Source organism: Populus nigra, chromosome 5, assembly GCF_951802175.1.
Source record: "Populus nigra chromosome 5, ddPopNigr1.1, whole genome shotgun sequence".
NCBI classification, from domain to species: Eukaryota; Viridiplantae; Streptophyta; class Magnoliopsida; order Malpighiales; family Salicaceae; genus Populus; species Populus nigra.
The window spans coordinates 21,927,552-21,947,380 of record NC_084856.1 but is presented as its reverse complement, the minus strand read 5'-3'; the positions used below and the strand labels follow the sequence as shown (position 1 = coordinate 21,947,380).

General features: G+C 32.4%; 1 protein-coding gene and 1 long non-coding RNA gene across 2 annotated transcripts; both read left to right on the top strand.

Annotated features, from left to right (window-relative positions):
* Positions 1–5,353: 5,353 nt before the first annotated feature.
* Positions 5,354–8,163, top strand: LOC133695280 (iridoid oxidase-like). Its single transcript, XM_062117195.1, has 2 exons — positions 5,354–6,285; positions 7,144–8,163. Exons 1-2 carry the CDS (start codon positions 5,371–5,373, stop codon positions 7,777–7,779), a joined length of 1,551 nt encoding a protein of 516 aa, XP_061973179.1. The 5' UTR covers positions 5,354–5,370; the 3' UTR covers positions 7,780–8,163.
* A 4,042-nt stretch (positions 8,164–12,205) lies between these two features.
* On the top strand, positions 12,206–13,031 carry LOC133694211 (uncharacterized). The gene is made up of 2 exons (XR_009842243.1): positions 12,206–12,493; positions 12,764–13,031. It is a non-coding gene; the product is annotated as an uncharacterized LOC133694211 (long non-coding RNA).
* The last annotated feature ends 6,798 nt before the right edge of the window (positions 13,032–19,829 follow it).

The following is a 19,829-nucleotide window of genomic DNA, read 5'->3' as shown; positions in this document are numbered from 1 at the left end:
TTAAAAGTTTAAAAACAAATTGCAAATAAGCTCAAAATATTATACTATTTGAATAAAATAAAATAAAAACACAAGTAAGGGTAACCTTTATCTTAAAAGGATGTTTTAAGGGTGGTGTCTACCTTCCCTTAATCATACCTAACCCAGTAGCTGAATCTCTGGTATCAGTGTCTAATTTGAGAATTCTAGTTCCCTTAAATTACTAAATGGCAACTCCAATTAAATCTTCATTTTCCCTGATTAATCTTTTTGTTAAATAAAAAAATGGAGCTGTTGTGCGACGTCGTGTATCGACAATACCGAAGGTATTAGATTATTTTATTCAAGGGTTACATTAGTAATTTTATTGTGCATTAAAAAATATAACCCCGTACAATCCTTAAAAGATATTTATATCATGGTGAAAAGACCAACCTAACCCCAAAGCCAAGTTAAAAGATTAAATGATTAATGAACAATATAGTAATTATATTATTGTAATGAATAATAAATTGTGCTCCATGAAATTGAACAACCACGTACAATTCTGAAAAGATATTTATATTATTATAATTGATTAATTTTATAAATTTTAAAATTAATCATCATATAAATTTTTAATGAATTAAGATTTATAAAACTCAACAAGTGAATTCTAGAATGAATTTCCTGTTTGGCACTACGGGCTGCTGCTAGAAATAAACGCAGAACTAAGTGTCTGGTTAAGTCGAGTCACATTTTTATTCCACGTAGGTCCCACTCAGAAACTGATGTCGAATCTCAGGCTTTGAAAAGCAATTTACGATTGCTTTTCTGTCCGTGTTCTCCTCTCTCTCGCTGACATTGCTAATTAATTAACACAAACTTTCCCAACCCGAGTTGTTATCCTCTGTTCCTTCCCCTTTGTTCCCTATGCACGAGACGAGTTGACTAACTCTAATTTTTCTCATCACTCATCTATTATCACTATTACTTTCTTCATTTTTCTTTGGTCAACACCAATATAAGCCATCTCACACATGAAAGCTCTCTTATTATTTGTTATATATATATATATATATATATATATATATATATATATATATATATATATATCGTTCAAGACATATTTTATATTTAGAAATTATATGTATAATAGTTAATTATGTATTTATTAATTATTAAATAATCTTATATCATCTATTTTTTTTTAAAAAAATTATATATCAACTATCTACCTAACTTAAATAATATAAGGTACCATGTAACAATTCTATTTTCAAAGCTGAGTTCTTTATTCATCGGCATGATTAATAGATTAAGTGTGAGTTTAATTTGATCTAAAAATATAAAAAAAAATATTAATTTGAAGTAAAGAAAAAAATAAAAAAAATTTAAATTTTTTTAAAAGTATTTTGTTTTTAAAAAACAAAGAGGTGTTTAATCTTACTCTTCCATTTGGATTATTTTATTTCCACTAGACGGCTTGTCTTAATAATGCATGTGTATGGGGATTCGGAGGTCATCGCGAATCACCCAAATCCACGGAAGAATCTTATAAATGAATGACTTGTCAAACATTGAAACCATAAACTCCTTTTGTCAACTACAAGGGGGGAAATAAAAAAAAGAGACGAAGCTTATCATTTCAGATTTCATCCTGCAAAGAATACCCCAAACATTGGGAGTTTTTTTATTATTTTATAATCATCGTTTGATTTATTTAAAAGTAGTTATTAGCCATTTAATTAATGACTAAACAACCGAAAACAAGAGTCAATACGGAAGGAGCAATATAAAGAAAAACGAAATACAAAAATCTCTATTAATTTCCTTAATTACCTAAATTAATTCTGGGATTTAATTAGACAAAGAAATCAATTTAGCTCCCCGCAAATTATGCATTAAAAGTCATGGGGTGAAAGCAACTAAACCTATAAACATGTTAATCAAACTTAATTGGTGTATTTAGAATCAAATTAGAGGAGACTAATTTAATCAATTCATGCAACAAAAGTTAACCAATTCACGTAACATATAAGATAATATTGATGGATTTGGGACCGCAAGAGGAATAGGGGATCAAGCTGATACGGAGACGGAATTAAAGGGAGGCCAGCAGGGGCCTCAAAGAAAAAATATAATGACGGATTTTGTAGGTTAGTTTTTGATTGCTTAGTAATTAAGATATAATATTTAAACAGACATGCCCTTCTAATATAAATATATTTGTTATCTTTGACTTAAAAACTATCTACGTGGAAAAAAAATTATATGGATTTTGCCTGTTTACTCTCAGCTGCAGCTCTAATATAAAGGATAAAATATAAAAATAAGAATATAAATTGCAAATAGAAAGATTGAAGCAAGGGGCCACAAATTAATTTTTCTTTCATCAAACAAATTAAGATAATATTAAAAGATGACATAACTTAACTAATTAAATCCCGACCACCTCAAATACACACACATATTTACATGTATCTTTTTAATTAGTCTGATTTTGATTTGGATGTATTACAAGGCACACAATATAATAAGAAATATTATTGCTTTTTCATCCAAAAAATTTAAAATTTAAAATTAAAACATCTATATAACATAATATTATAATTTTAATAATTAAATCATCACAAGTTTAATTTTTACCACTCTATTATTTTATACTTAAAATCAAATCAATATAGCTAATAACAAATTTATGCAAGTTTTAAATGAAAAGAATTCACACAAAAGATTGCATTAAAAAATAATATAAAATCATCATCAAAATATTAGCTTACTAGCTACCATGAGACATGGAGCATTCATTTATGATTTTCCAACTACTTCTAGAAGAGTTGTCCGTTCCCATTGTACCTCTAAAGTGGGGGAAACATGAAAAAGAGACGAAGCTTGTCGTTTCTAACTTGAAATTTTGGAATTTAGTCGAACGAATCAAATTAGCGGCGCCCTGCAAATTATGCGTTGAGCATTTATGGGCTGGATTCAACTCAACCTATAAAACAAATCAAACTAAATTGATGCAAGTGGAAAGAAATTAGTAGTGGGGACTAAGTCAATCAATTCGTGCAACATAAGTTAATAAATTCACGTAACATATAGAAGACATGCTTATGGTTTTGGGACTGCAGGATGGGCCGGCAGGGGACCAAGCCGATGGATGTGAATTATTATTATTTTTTTAATTAATGTGGGTGTTTGGGTCAACTTGTATGCACCTCAACTAATCCTATGGACCCTAAAGTTAACGACCATGTAAACTTCTAGTGACCTGAGGTGTGTGAGACTCAAACTGGTGATTTCTAGCAAACAAATTTAGAATCTGACTAATTAAGCTATATCTTTCAGGGTTGATGGATTTAAATTATTGTACACCAAAGCTGATGCAGTGAGATTTTGGAAGATTAAAGTATCAATCAAAACCAGATTCACCATGCGTCTAATCTGTAATTGTTAGGTATCAAAGATAATTTTTTTTATTATAGTCAAAACTAATACAAGTTTTTGAATAATTCTCAAACCTAATCCTTACCATAACATAATATTTTCTTGCTAGGTATCTTTATAGCACACAAGAACATGTAATCTCATCTCTAAATTAAAAAAAAAATAGGTCTAAGTACAGGCATATTTATAAATAAAGAACATGTTTTAATGGGAAAATGATTAGTATAACACTAAAACCTATAAGAATTCTTTTTTCTAGAAAAAAACAATCTTACATTTATAAAGCATAGTTTTGAAACCCGGCCCGACCTGACGGGTCGACCCGGGACCTGGTTCAAGAAATAATGGGAGAAAGAAAAACCTGGTGTGACCCGACGACCCGGTTGACTCGGCAAGACCCGGTTGCAAACCCGTTGAATTTTTTTTTTGTTTTTTTACTAAAATGACGTCGTTTTGATTTTAAAAAAAGAACTGACTTGGCCGACTCGGTGACCTGGTCAAAACCCGATGACCCAGTCAAAACCTAGAACCCGGGCCTTGGACCGGGCCGGCCACCGAGCCTGTGTTATAAAGTCTTCATTATTTAATGCGAAAACAAAGGGAACGAACTGACCCGACGACCCGGCTGACCTGACAAGACTCGGTTGCAAACCCGTTGACTTTTGTCTTTTATTTTTGTTTTTGTTTTTTTACTAAAACGACATCGTTTTGATTTTTTTAAAAATAAACTGACCCGGCCGACCCGGTGACTTGGTCAAAACCCGGAACCCGGATGTTGGACCGGGCCGGCTACCGGGCCCAATGTTATAAAGTCTTCAATATTTAATGCGAAAACGAAGGAAATGCTTTACCTAATATTCTTACTCCACCCACCAACTTTCAAAACGATATTTTAAATGGAAGACAATTCTCTTAAATATGAAAATAGACTCTTGAATTATGCCATTATCCATAAAAAACTAACTATTACGTACAAGAATACATATACGCTGATGGATAGATAATTAAATCCCAACCACGTCCTCAATATTTCCAAATTTGTTAATTAGTTTTGTCATCCTATCAAATTATGAACGTATTGACATGTCCCTTGTTAATTAGTCTATCTGGGCGTGTTACATAGTATTATAAAATAATAAATATTATTAGATTATTGTCCCACAATATAGTTCTTGAATTGAGATAACTTCTTAGTATAATATAAATCATTGAATAATTTCTACGGACACCACGATGGGAGGAGTGTAGTAGGTGAAACACATATAAGAAGGATCAAGATAAAAAAAAACCAATTAGGTACTATTTTGTTATTATTTCAAGGTAAAAAAACAGAGAGATAATCAAAATAAAAAAAATATGTTTGATTAAAAAGATAAAGATAAAAATATAAAATAAATATGTTTTTATGATAATTAATTTTGCAGTAAATTTTTATATTTTAAAAATAAAATTAAAAAAATATATCCTTTTTGTTTCTTTTATTTTGATATAATAATCATGTATATTTGTCTATATATATTGGTTTAGATTCCTATCAAAAGAAGAGGAATACAAATTTTACTTCATTAATGTCTAAGAACTATCTCAATCCAATAACTTAAGCTGTTAAGTGAGGTTTCAAGATATGATTTATATTATTCTCTAATACACTCCCTCAAGTGAAAGCTTTTTAGACTTGAAACTTGCACAGAGTACTCAAATTACCTTGTGCTTGATTTTTATCAAATAAATAGAGATGATGAGATTCTAAATCGTGATCGTTTAGTCATCAAGACTCTGATATCATGTCAAAGAACCATCTCAACCCAATAAGAAACTGTTAGGTGAGGTCCCAAATATGACTTATATTATTCTCTAACAATCAATATACAATTTAACCTGACATGCATGGAATTCTATATAAAATGGAGCCTATACCTAGGGTACAAGAAACCATCACTAGTCATACACACAAAGAAAGATATGGACTCTGAAATTGCAGGTCTGGTTCTAGCAGTCTTGCTATGGGTTGCATGGGCAGTGGTGACTAAACGTCGTTACCGTCGTTCAGAAGAGCAAGGGCAGCTACCACCGGGGCCTAGACCACTGCCAGTGGTTGGCAATATCTTCCTGTTGGGTTGGGCACCACACGAGTCTTTTGCTAATTTGGCTCGTGTTCATGGTCCAATCATGACCATTTGGCTCGGGTCCATGTGTAACGTGGTCATTTCCTCGAGCGAAGTGGCTCGTGAGATGTTCAAGAATCATGATGCGGTGTTGGCTGGGAGAAAAATCTATGAGGCTATAAGAGGTGATTTTGGCAATGAAGGGTCTATAGTCACAGCCCAATATGGACCGCATTGGCGCATGTTAAGGCGCTTATGCACCACCGAATTCTTTGTGACTAGCCGCCTTGATGCCATGCAGGGTGCACGAACTAGGTGCATCGATGGCATGCTGCAATACATAGAAGATGGTAGCGCCAATGGCACTAGCGCTATTGACCTTGGGAGATACATTTTCTTGATGGCTTTTAATCTTATTGGCAACCTCATGTTTTCTAAAGATTTATTGGACCCAAAATCGGAGAAGGGAGCTAAGTTTTTTCAGCATGCAGGTAAGGTCACGGAGTTGGCAGGTAAGCCTAACATGGCTGATTTTTTGCCAATTTTAAGATGGCTTGATCCACAAGGTATAAGGAGGAAGACACAGTTCCATGTTGCAAGAGCCTTTGAGATTGCAGGAGGGTTCATCAAAGAAAGAACAGAGAGTGTGCAAAAGGAAAATAGTAGAGATGACAAGAGGAAAGATTACCTAGATGTCCTTTTGGAGTTTCGTGGTGATGGCGTGGAGGAGCCCTCTAGATTTTCTTCAAGAACGATCAATGTGATTGTCTTTGTAAGTAGCATCTCTTTTCCTATGGTTCTCTTTTCTGTCCTATCTTTGCATACATTTTTGTGTTTTTGTTCGGAGGCGGCGAAGCCTGTCTTAATATAATTGTCTACCTAGTAACTTTGTTAAGCTCAGACCTCTGTTAGTAAAGTACTCCGGCGCCCCGCTGATAGGTTTACCTTCAGCTCTAGCTTGTGTTGGCTTTTCTTTTTTTTTAAAAAAAAAAATCAATCCAGATTGAATTAGTTGATTGGACATATTAATCTGGTACTCGGTTAGAATTTCATTGATTTTTTTCAAAATTATTGTTTTGATCTTTAAAAAGAATTTTATTAGACTTACTTAAAAATCAATCTCATGATCCGAGACTTACTCTGAATGCAACTCCGAGTTAGGTCTAATTATAACTATGACTTGGACTATGGAAGCTATAGTTCTACATACACGGTGGAACAAAAAATTTATCAAACCCGACCTGAATCAGTAGATTAACCTAGAACCCAATTGATTTCACCTGTAGTTTAAGTTGGATTTTAAAATAAAATTAACTTTGAGATGATACTGTTTGGCTTGATTGATCCTACTAGTTAATTTGATGAAAATTTTATTTGATTTTTTTAATCTTTTCTTTAAAATGATATTGTTTTGATTGATTTCATTGAATTCACCCAACTCGTGACAAAAAATTTAAACTAGGAATAATATATATCTTTGTTTTTAAGTAATGTTCAGAAACAAAAATTAATTATAATATTTATATTGGGGCTGGGTTTTTTCCAAACCATAGTAAAGAAATTATTAGGAGATAGTATACAAAATTAAATCACTAACAATCTTAATTATTGTCATGATTTTTTCTTATAGGAAATGTTTACGGCAGGGACTGATACAACAACAAGCACTTTGGAATGGGCCATGGCTGAACTTCTACATAACCCTAAAGTGATGAAGACAGTCCAATCCGAGTTGAGAAGCACCATTGGCCTCAACAAGAAGCTCGAAGATAAAGACATTGAGAATCTGCCATACCTAAAGGCAGTCATCAGGGAAACATTGAGACTTCACCCTCCTCTCCCTTTTTTAGTCCCGCACATGGCCATGAACCCTTGCAAGATGCTAGGCTATTACATCCCTAAAGAGACAACAATTCTAGTTAATGTGTGGGCCATTGGAAGGGATTCAAAGACTTGGGATGACCCTTTGGTTTTCAAGCCAGAAAGGTTCTTGGAACCAAACATGGTGGATTACAAAGGTCGTCATTTTGAGTTCATACCATTTGGTTCTGGACGTAGAATGTGCCCTGCCATGCCACTCGCTTCTCGTGTACTTCATTTGGCTCTTGGATCGCTCTTGCTTTCATTTGATTGGATTTTGCCGAATGGTCTCAAGCCAGAGGATATGGACATGACTGAAAAAATAGGGATAACGCTTAGAAAAAGTGTTCCCTTAAAGGTCATACCGATACCTTACAAGGGGTCAACAAATCATGACGGGTTCTGAGTAGATATAGGATATTCCAAAATTTCTACTATTATAACAAAACGTAGTTTTAAAATGGGCATAACAGATCAATCTTGGTATCCTATTGATTTGAAACTCAATCCAAGTTATATTTTATTTTGAATTGGATTTTTTTTACCAAAATCATATCATTTTATTAAAAAAGAAAATAAAACAGCATTGTTTTGGTAAAAAAAATAGACTCTCAGTTGAATTTTAGGCCGAGCCAGACCTAGGCTCGGACTTATATCTAAGTTACAAAATGTTGTATTAGCATTGTATTCAATTTAGCTGTTTGAGTCGTATATTTGATTCTTAATTTGTATGTGTATGTATATTAATGTCTATCTATATATAATTTAGTTGTGGAGAAGTTTTTTTTAATTAATTAGCATGTTTGGTGATGTAGTTTGTCATAACCCAATTCTAGGTTATTCCCCAAAACTCAATTTTTTTTCAAAATAAAAATAATAAAATAATAATAAAGGCTGACGATGTGAAGAAAGCAAATCGGGGAATCAAGCTGCAATTTTGAAGGAATTTCAAGACTTAATGGTACCCAATTATGCCCTAAAATAGAAAGAAAATGCAAATTCAAGGTCAAAACAAATGATTATTGGACGAATATGCATAAAAATTAAGTCTAAGACATAATTAAATTTTTAATAGACCAATTTGATTTAATCATGGGCTAAATTGAATTTTAATTATGTTTAAGAGTTAATTTGGGTCCAATTGAAGGATTTAATTAAGTGTAAGGACTAAATTATACTTTAAATGGGTCAAATTAATTTTATTTGGGGCTTAATTAGTGAAAAATTAAGTTTGGGAGCCTGATTTGGGATTCATTGAGAAGATTGGAATTTTAAGAGACCAACTTTAATTTTTAACAAGTTAATTGATTGAAATTAGGGCCCAGATTGTAAGAAAATTGAAGTTTTGGAGTCAATTAGGGGCTAAATTGAAGAAATTCACAGCCAAGGATCAATATGTAAAAGGCACCAAACTTAAGGGGCTTAATTGAAAAAACTAGGGGTGAAATTGAAGAAATTAAAAATTTAATGGTCAATTAGGGGTTAAATTGCATAAATTCGAGACCAAGGACCAAATTGTAAAAGGCGCGTAAATCTGAGACTAAAGTTGAAATTCTGTAGGGGCTTAATTGCATTAAATCAAAAGTTTATGGTCAATTAGGGGTTCATTTGAAATCAATTGAAAGCTGGAGGACTAAATTGAAAATTAGTTAAAATCCCTAATTCAATTCAAAACAACGTCGTTTTACATAAAAAAAAAAGAAGGCCCAGACGACGGATCGTCTGGTTACTGTTCATTGTCTTTCCTGTTTTACACGAGAGCCTTATTTGCAGGTGCATTTAATGCTTGATTTCTCCATCAAATCGAACAAAACTTTCACCAAAATGGATCCCCTGTAGTTCCTTTACAATCCCATGTGAACGTTTCAGGATGAAGGATAGCACGACGACACCGGAGATGGCGTGAAGAGGTCAACTCAGGCAGCCTTTTCCTACAGATTTGACAACTCAGGGAGGCTACTTTGAACCAATGGTTGGGATCCTTTCCAACCAAATCTATGGCTGAAATTTTACTCCGGAGTAGACGAGATTACCCTCTTCCACCACCTATAAATATAGGCTCCGCTGATGACTTGAGAGAGAAGAAAATTGGGTCCAAAAATCAGAAAAAACCAACATCTTTGCCCTGTTTCTACAGTATTTTTCTCTGCCTCTCTCTCCCCGCCGTTCCAGCCACCAACCAGAGCCACCACCAGCTCCACCACATGAAGCCAGCACAACCACCAAGGAGCCACCACAACTCTCTCTCTCTTCTCCTTCCAGCCTTTCTCTCTCCTCTGCAAACTTCTTGTTCCTACACAGTAGCAACTCCAGCGACCAAGCTCTCCATCAACGCCGCCACTAGCCTCTTGCCAGCCACCCAGACCAGCAGCGCCTCCCACTTGCGTTAGGTGGCGTCCCCCTACTTCTGCCCTGTTCTCGTGGCCATTGCATGCAGAAGATATTCTGCATGCAATGGCAGAATCATTAACCTTGAATATGGGCCGGACCTTATTTGGCCCAACCCAAATTTATGGGCTAGATCCGGCCCACCCCCAAAACTTGTTGGGCCGAGATTGGCCCATCCTTTTGTAGGTTGGGCTCAACCCAGTTAGCTAGGCTGGCCTAGCCCACATATTTAATATTACAATATTATTTAAAAAAATCCAAAAAAAATCAAAAATTAAAAATCATTTTAAAAAATATGATTTTTTCAAATATTTTTCTATCCATTTTGCATAATATCATGTTGTATATTTACACTGTAAAATACAAATTCGGTATTAAGATACCTAGTTTTCTCCGAAATATTTCAAAAAAAATATATTAAAACATTTTCACAAAACAAAATCTCAATAACTTTTAAATTAATTTCCCTTTCAAAAAAAAAAATTTGTTTTCATGCACATGGCCAAATCCTAAAACTTTTCCCAGCATAATTTCATTAAAAGATTGCATATTTCTTATGTTTTAAAAATAAAAAAAAATGGATATCATAACTAGTTTATGATCATCCATTAGGATTTGATCAAAATATTAAAAACCCTTTTTGTAATTTTTTTAGGGTCTAGATGTAGACTTTAATATTTGTGGGGCGTAAAATTACACGATAAAGTACACCCTCAGGTATTAAAGATACAAGGCGTAGAAATGCGATGCTAAAATTCAAACTTTAGAACGATTAAGATTTAACCCGATAAGATAAATTCTCTCATGAAGAGAAATCTGCCTTGAGCCTTTGAAAAGACCAACAAATAGAAACCCGATTTAGAAAAAAACAATTAAACAACAATGCAGCTTACCTTAGGTGCGCACTGGAGGTGATGCGTCTTTCCCTTGCACAACCAGTCCCTTACTCAGACTCTCGCATACTATAGGTTCCTAGTGACTATAATACTAGGTGGCGACTCCTAAACATTAATCATAATTTTATGATTAAATCTAAAAAACCCTTCCCAACACACGACACCTCATCAGGAGGCACGACAGGAGCCTCCGCCGTTGCAACACTTGCACCCTCGAGACACAGTTTAACCTATTTTTCAAACTAATTTTCATTTTAAAAAATATTAAATCAATGTTTTGAGGTGTTTTTCGATGGTTTTGATGTATTGATGTTAAAAATAAAATAAAATCTGAAAAAATATCATTTTGATACATTTTTAATTGCAAAACACTTTCAAAAAACACTCTGCACTGCATTAACAAACGCATATTAAAAATGACATTACCCATTTCTAGGTTATTCCTTTAAATTTTTCTTTTTTTATTTTTAAAATAAAAATAAAAATAAATAATAATAGCAAGGAGACTGGCGATGAGGAAAAAGCTGGATAAGAAAGGATTTCAAATATGCATAAAATTAAGTTGTTATTTTGGACGAAGTCAACAACCTGATCATACCTCGTTGTGCTCAAAACTAGAGAGACAATGCAGATCTAAGGTCAAATTAAATGATTATTTGATGAATCTGTATAAGAAATAAGTCCAAGGACATAATTAGATTTTTAATAGGCTAATTTGATTTAATCACCGGCCAAATTAAAAGTTTAATTATGTTGAAGAATTAATTTGGGTCCAATTAAAAGATTTAATTAGGTGCAAGGACTTAATTATACTTTAAATAGATCAAATTAATTTTATTAGGAGTTTAATTGAAAAAAAATTTAATTTAAAAATTTAATTTTAACTTAATTGAGAAGGTTGAAATTTATTATGGAAAGTGAGCAGGTGAGTAGCTAAGAATTGGCACAGGAAGCCAAGAGAAAAAAAAATGTGTTATCAAGTATGATCAACAAGTGAAGTTTTTTCACTTTCTTTTAATCTTTGAACACCAGCAATAATAAATTGGATCTGATGGTTTTTAGTGTGTTTCGCTGTTCATATTCAGTGGATCAAATAATTTTAATATTTTTCAAAAAATAAATTGTGGCGTCGTACACCCCATGTGCAATAAAAAAAAAATCAATAGCCCAAGCATACAAGTCATTGCTAAATGGGCCAAGTAGGTTGGCTTGACTTGCGTTCAACAAATGCATGATCTTTATCTTTTTTTCTTTAAATTTGATTCATTAATTGATGTTTTTTTTTACATATATTTTTTTAAAAATATATTTTTTATTTATATTTAAATTAATATATTTTTTATTTTTTTATATAAAATCTTTCAAATGACTATTATTTTTTAGTTATCTTACATGTACTTTATTTTTTAAAAAATTATTCTAATTCATGTGTATTTTTTTTATATTTAATATAGATAAAAATATTCATAATTTTTTATAGTGCGAGTCAAACAGGGATCACATGCTCTACTTTAGAGACTTTTGCTGCACCTTTTTGGTCTTGTAGGTTAATCCCTTTGTCTATGGAAATTTCATTTTTAAGTCAATTTTTTTTAAAAATAAATACTGTACTTTAGAATTAATGGTTGATTTTAGCCCATCATTTCATTTGCCCTGTTAGCTTTGTGCTTTCTTCTACTGCCCTTAATTTTATCGGCAAACAGCTCCTTTTGTAGCGCACCGCCGCCTCTTCTTCACTGCCTAAAACAGAGAGAGCGGACGCAGAGACAGAGAAGACAAAGAAAGGTAACCGAGAGAGAAGGCAAGAAAGAGATGGAGATAGGAAAAGACAGTATGGTAAGAATTATATTTTTAGTATTTGTGATAATTTTTCAGCATTAAGTTTGAGTTTTATTGACTAATCTGTGTGGATTTGTTTTTATAAAGCTTTATTACAGGATGTTAAGATTTGGGTGAATATATATGCGTTGATTTTGATTTATAGTTCTTGAGAAATTAACTAGGACTCGTTGTTCAGTAGAATTGATTGCTTAAAGATGAACTTGAGAATTGAAAATTTGTGAACCATTGATGATCTTAAGTTCAAAGGATATATATAAATTGTAGAGTTCTATCAAGAAGCAAGAAGAAACAAGAAACTCAAATCCTGGTTATGGCCACCGAGTTTAGAGGCTGTGAATCAGAGATGACGATCAAATTATATTACGGTCTCCAGTGTTTAAAAATGTTACTATCCAGTTCAAATAGAGTTTGAGTTATGTGATGCACAAATTATATTAGGCTTTGAAGTCACTTTTCACAAGAACTTCAGCCCAAGCAATCTTTTCCAATCGAAAATTCCTGATTGCCCCATCAAGCAATCCTCTGATCCCAATTTCATCGAGCATGGGTTTTGGTAGACTTGTTAAGAAGCTTTTTGAATCTCCAACAAGAACTAAACCTAGCATGTCATCTTGAGTCATGGTTTTTGTGAATAAATATTTTAGCTCCCCGCCAACGGGGTAATACTGTTGAATCTGGTTAGGTTGAGGAGTAGCCATGTTCAATATTTAGTACTTGTGAATAAATATTTTTGTTAAAAGAGTTGTGTTTGTGTTAAGATAATGTTCTTGCGTTTTAAAAGTATTTTTAAAAAATTTTAAATTTTTTTATTTTAAATTAATAATTTTTTTGAATTTTTAAATCATTTTGATGCACTGATATTAAAAATAATTTTTAAAAAATAAAAAAGTATTATTTTAATATATTTTTAAATATAAAATACTTTGTAAAACAATCACAACCATACTTTTAAATTTTCTTTTCATGTTTAAATCATGATACTATGAGGGATGATAACTTATTTTAAATTAATAAATACTAATAACATGACTATTAGGTACCCAACTTGATCTGAAATCCAATTCTCTCTCTCTCTCTATATATATATATATATATATTTGTATTTTTTTTTAATTTAATATAACAAAACTAATGCCACAGGAACTTCTAATCCTAAAGGTTAGAATTAGATTATATTTGTTTTTGCAGTTAAGCATGTTTTTTAAAATATTTTTGATTTAAAAAATATCAAATTAATATTTTTATGATGATTTTAATATATTAATATAAAAAATTTTAAAAATAAAACAGCATCCTTTTAATATATTTTAAATTAAAAAACACATTTAAAAAATGCTTTACACTACATTATAAACACATAAGTCTAGCTCTCGAAAAGATATTCAAATTACTAAGTTGTCATTTTAATTTAGGGGTCAATTATTTATATTTGAAAACTCAACTCCAATAAAGTTTTGGATTGTAAATTTTTTAATCAACCTGTAGTGTTAAGTCAAGGTTAACACCTATGTTTTTAACATATCAATGGTTTCAACTTAGCCGACATGTCATTTAAAGATTCAAGATTTAGTACTTGCGAGGCTATTAACTAATGTTTCTCGAGCAATGATGCCCCATTGAGAATTGAGTTTTCACATGGTAATGGAAGTCCAGTTTTACCAAAGGCATTTTTATTTCTTAAATAAGAAGCTTCCAAGATATATAGTAACCAACAAATTTATTACTAAAAAAAAATAATTAAAAGTGGAGAGTGTTTTACCTCTCATCGCAATATTTACTTAAATATTGTTTTTTTTTTAACTTTCTTTAGTTGTTTTTTAATTTATTTATTTTTCAATTTCAATTTCATCTTTTAACATTAGGTTTATTGGAGATTAGCCTACATATTTTTTTTCAATTTATTTTTTATGAGATTACCCCAAATTCATGATATTGAACGTGAGTTTGACGAGTTAACTCAATTTTTTTAATTGATTTTTTCTCAATTTTATTTTTCATCATTGGGTTTATAGGAAATTAGATTTCATAATTTATTTTGGTTTGTTTTACATGAGGCTAGCCCATCTCATGAATTGAGTCACGAGTTTGCATGGTTAAACTTAGTTGACCCAAGTCTTTTTTGTACGCTTTTTTTAATCAATTTTTTTAATTTAATCTTTCAACATTAAGTTAATTGAGAATTGAGTTTTATAATTTGTTTTAATTTATTTTTTATGGGGCTATCCCAGTCTCATAATCCAAGTCACGGGTTTGGTGACATGTTAACCTAGGTTGACCCGAGTTATATTTTTGTTATATTTTTAATTATTTTTTTATTTTATCTTTTAACATTAGATTCGATGAAAATTGAGCTTTGTAATTTGTTTATAGAATTATCATGATCTAATGAATTGATATAGACCCAAAAAAAGACTTTAATTGCAATAAATTAATGAATGGAGCCAAGGAATGAAATTGATAATTGAAGTAAATACTGTTGTTACCTTTTCAATAAGTAGACTGAAGTTACCACCTAGGTCATGGCCAAGGGTGGAGCCAGGAATACTTTTTATCCTGGGCTATGAACAAATAAACATAAATTATTTTTTAATATCAATGAATAGACACTCTGGTTTCAGACCTTTTGTTTTCCATCACTTCACTAATGATACATGGATATTTTCGCATTATGAATAGAAGGATGATCTAAGAAACCATACTCCATATCAATGGGAGTTAAGCAGCTGGCAAAAGATGTGGTAAGCGCGTGAAATATCATGATTGAGTATTTATTTATTTATTTTTATTAATGTGAATATTCGGGTCGGCTCACGTACACCTTAATTAATCCCACAAGTCCTGAAGTTAACGACCATGTAAACCTTTAGTGGCTTTAAGGTTTGTGGAACTCGAACTAGTGATCTTTAAGGAGTAAACCTAGAGGTTGACCAATTAAGTTACACTCCTCATGGTTGATTGAGTATTTATTTGCTGCTATGAGATGGGGCTACAGAGAGAGTGTTTGGGAACGCCGTGCAAACCGCGTTCCCCCAAAATTATTATTATTTTTTTTTTGCTAAAAATTATTTTTTTATATGTTTTGGATCGTTTTGATGCGTTGATCTCAAAAATAATTTTTAAAAAATAAAAAACATTATTTTGATACATTTCGGCATGAAAAATACTTTAAAAAACAACTGCAACTACACTCCTAAACTTATTTTTTAAAATTTTATTTTTTTAAAATTAAATTTTTTAGTGTTTTTCTATGAATCAAATACATATAAATTGGGATATATAAAATGAGTTCTTTTCTCCGGAATAGAAAATCCTAGAGATTTATTTAATGAGTAAGAAGAGAAATGGGATGCCAAAGGCTAAGAAGCCCAATGAAAAGGTAGGAACGTAATAAGGAATAATGCAGACGGGGCTATTTATATATACAGATTTGGAAAAAAGTAAATAAAAAGGCTATATTTATAAGATGGGATATTAGGTTTTTTTAGGATCTATTTTTCTACCTGGGCTACAGCCCACCTCAGTTTTCTATGCTCCTCCACCCCTGGTCATGGCAACACACCCAACAAGCATTGGTGTCACCAAACTTCAAAATAGCTCTCCTTAACGATGGCAAGCCAATAATCATTTTTCTGCAATTTGAAGCTCTTGCATTTACTTTCATGGTAAATGGTCACCAATCTTTGATTTGGTGGATGCATCCTGGTTTGCAATATTCTCTTGTGACAATTTCATTGCAGATTGGTGTTGGTACGTAGATTAGCTGAGTAATCATTTGAATCTCCAAGAAGAGTAAAGTGTCTAGCATGCATGTCCTCTTGAATCAAGGTTTTTGTGAATAAATGTTTTAGTTCCCCATCAGTTGGAAGTGGTTGCACTTCCATGTTCTTGATCTGTTCCTGCTCCTAACCCTTGTACGAATCACCTTGATGAATGTAATCTAAGGCTGCGCGCGAGTGATTAATGAATTTTGAGAAGAATTACGCATGGATGAATTGGCCTAGCTAGCATAATGCATGATCCATGAATTAGATGTGAAAAAACAAATCGAATTTCTTCCCTGTGACCTTAGCTAGCTAGTCATGGGGGAATTCTATTTACCACTATGGTTCATAAGAGCTGCCATGGCTAATAAACAGGGGCGGAGCTAGCCAGGAACTTTATTAGGAGAATTATTTTTTAGATAATGTCGATGGATTTGGGACCGCTGGAGGGGACTACATGAGTTCATCAATTCATGCAACATAAGTTAACCAATTCACGTAACATATAAGATAATGTTGATGGATTTGGGACCGCAGGAGGGATAGGGGACCAAGCCAATGGGTCTGAGTTATTGTCTATCTTAGCTGAGGTAGTCAGGTTTTGGAAGATTTCATCCATCAAAATCAAAATCAAAATCAAAATCAGATTCACCATGCATGCATCACCATCTATAATTGTTATTATATACAAAGAATATCACAGTAGATAAAAAAGAAATAATCACACAATATACTAATTTTATATAGCACGAATATTGTGCCTGTATAATCAAAACCAATAAAAGTTTTGAAAAAAAATCTCAAACCCTAATTCAAAATATATTTAGGGCAATCCGATCCTCACAGCACACTATGAATTAATTTCTCATGCTTGCTATCCTTTTCGCACACAAGAATCTGCATGATTATGCTTAGAAAAACCTAGGCCTAAATACATACTTGTAGATAATATGTTTTAATTGTTTTTTTCTTTTCAATTTTATCCTTCAATATTAGGTTGGTTGGAAAATAGATTGCATGAATGATTTTTGTTTGCTTTCTATAGGGATAATTATCTCAAATAAGTGTTTATTTTTAGATCGGTATTTAATTTTATGAGTATCTATTTCTATCATATAATTAAATAAAAATAGTTTATAAAAAAGTTATTAAACCCAATAGAATTTATGACTAGGGTCGTGAGGAGACCGAGGTAGATTTAATCTGTTGTTGTCTCAATATTTTTTTTAAAAAATTATTATCTTGAAGTTTTTTTAAAAGCTAAATAATGTTTTCACTGATGATCAATGTTGAATTTGAACCCATGAAATTAATCGATTTAAGTCAAGTTAGCTTCCACGCTGTTTAATTTGAAACTCGAGTTAGATAAAGAGTCGAGTTAGGAGGTTTCAAAATTAATCTACTTGGTTATGTTTAATAATATTATATAAAAATCTTCATATTCTTAATAATTTTTTAATATTTTAAAAAAATTAACCCGACCCGTGGTGGAGCCTGGACCAATAGACTAGTGTAAACTAAATAGAAGAAAAGAAAATCACATGAATCATGCATATAATATTTAAGAACAATCACATTATTCTTGCTGAATTAGTCACAAATTTTGTAGCAATTACGTACACATCAAATATAATTGCACTTGATCACTTCAAGCCATATATTTGAATATCTCGAGTCATGCTGATAAGGTTTATTGCCCACATTTAAGTTCATTGGGGATATCAATCACAATTAAGTAGCCTTTCGTTGAAAATTCGAATATACTACGTACCTAACATAAATCTGCCTAACTCCCTGCTAATCATGAGCCAATTATCAGTAATTAAATCCATCTAGGCCTAGAACTTTAAAAACCATTTGATCAATCATCAAAGAATAAACGATCGTAGTCATGTCAAAAGGGATTCTTCCTCGAAAAAGCTCAATTTTATATAGTTATAAATGAGATTATTGCTCACAGCAAGATTGCATTATCTATGTATATTAATTTAATTAGAGAAAAAAATCATGTCCCCATTAAAAAAATAAGGAAATTAAAAAGCAGGTTATAAAGGTAAAAAATTTAAAAATAAAAATAAAAATAAAATTAGTTCCATGAACTTGAGTACAAGTAGGCAATGCCTATACATGCTAAACACTGCCTTTGCGTAAATTAATTAATGGTAAGTTGGGCCAAAACACGTTGAACTGTCATATATGCGCCATTTAAAAAGGAAGACGATGTTGAGACAAATCAAATAATACGGTAAAATCATGGTTACAACTATCAGAGCCAATCGCATGAGTTGTAAGAAGACAATAAAGCAATTGATGCGTGCAATGCAAGCATCAACATCTTTTTTGTTTTTTATTTATTTATACAAAATCAAAAAATACCCTTAGAATTAAACAATATTAATATACAAACTACGATGAAATTACAATCAAGTCCATGAAGTCATGGTTAAAAAATTTAAATGATGAAGTCATGAAATTTCCGGTAATCAAAGTTAATTTTTAGCTGCTGAACGTGTATTTTCTAATACTGATCCGCGTTTAGTTTTACCCACACATATATATTTATCATTATACAAATAAATAATGCAGAAATATTTATTGCAGTAGTTGGTGCAGTTGAGGCATGTGAAATTTTTTCTTCGGACAAAGCCGTGTCTCCTAGTTATAAATGCCCTGTTCCGCTAGGCCCTAGTCATTGGCTATAAAAGCCAGTAAAAGAGAACACAAAGGAAGAAGTGAATCCTCATGCTTATACTATTCATGTTTTTTTAGTTTTTCTTCAAGCGACAAAGGTATTGATTTAAAAAAATAATAATTTAAAAAATACCAAAAAATATCCTAACCGTTAGATCAAATAGTATTTAGTTATGGACCCTTGATTAGAGCTGATCAAATAAGGCAAAGTACACTGGATTAAAACTGAAATTCATCTGAGCCCTTTAAACGGTCTGTCCTTTAATCCTGGCGTATCACGTCACCTGGTATACCAAGCCTCAAGTGCATCCTATCATACTGAAGCAAAGATCTGACAATCGGGGTCGTCTATTAATTTTCATATCAAGCAAACCGTAGCCGTATGATCAATTCATAACTAATCCAACGATCCATGAGATTCGATGCCCCAAGTTACCATGCTAACGTCCGCACCATAGCAGATCTAAGAGATTCTCCCTCCTCTCGCTGGCAATCCTCTCTCTACACGGCTTTCCCAACTCCGGCCATCTAAAGAGTCCGGACCACCACATAAAGGTTCCTCACCTACTCGCTAGAAAACCCTAGGCATTTTTCATCGCTTTCTCTGTCGTATCTTTGCGGAAAAAGGCCACGACATCTTCGGCCACCCGAAGCTTCAAACCGTCGATTCTCTCTCATCAGCCATCAACGGCCATCGAATTCATAACTAATCCAACGGTCCATGAGATTCGATGCCCCAAGTTACCATGCTAACGTCCACACCATAACAGATCTAAGAGATTCTCCCTCTTCTCGCTGGCGATCCTCTCTCTACACGGCTCTCCCAACTCCGGCCACCTAAAGAGTCCGGACCACCACAGAAAGGTTCCTCACCTACT

Excerpts from the sequence above, each read along its gene's own strand:
- LOC133695280 (XM_062117195.1), top strand. The coding sequence starts at position 5,371 with ATGGACTCTGAAATTGCAGGTCTGGTTCTAGCAGTCTTGCTATGGGTT. Across the intron at positions 6,286-7,143 it reads CGATCAATGTGATTGTCTTT|GAAATGTTTACGGCAGGGAC; the intron begins GTAAGTAGCATC and ends TTTTTCTTATAG.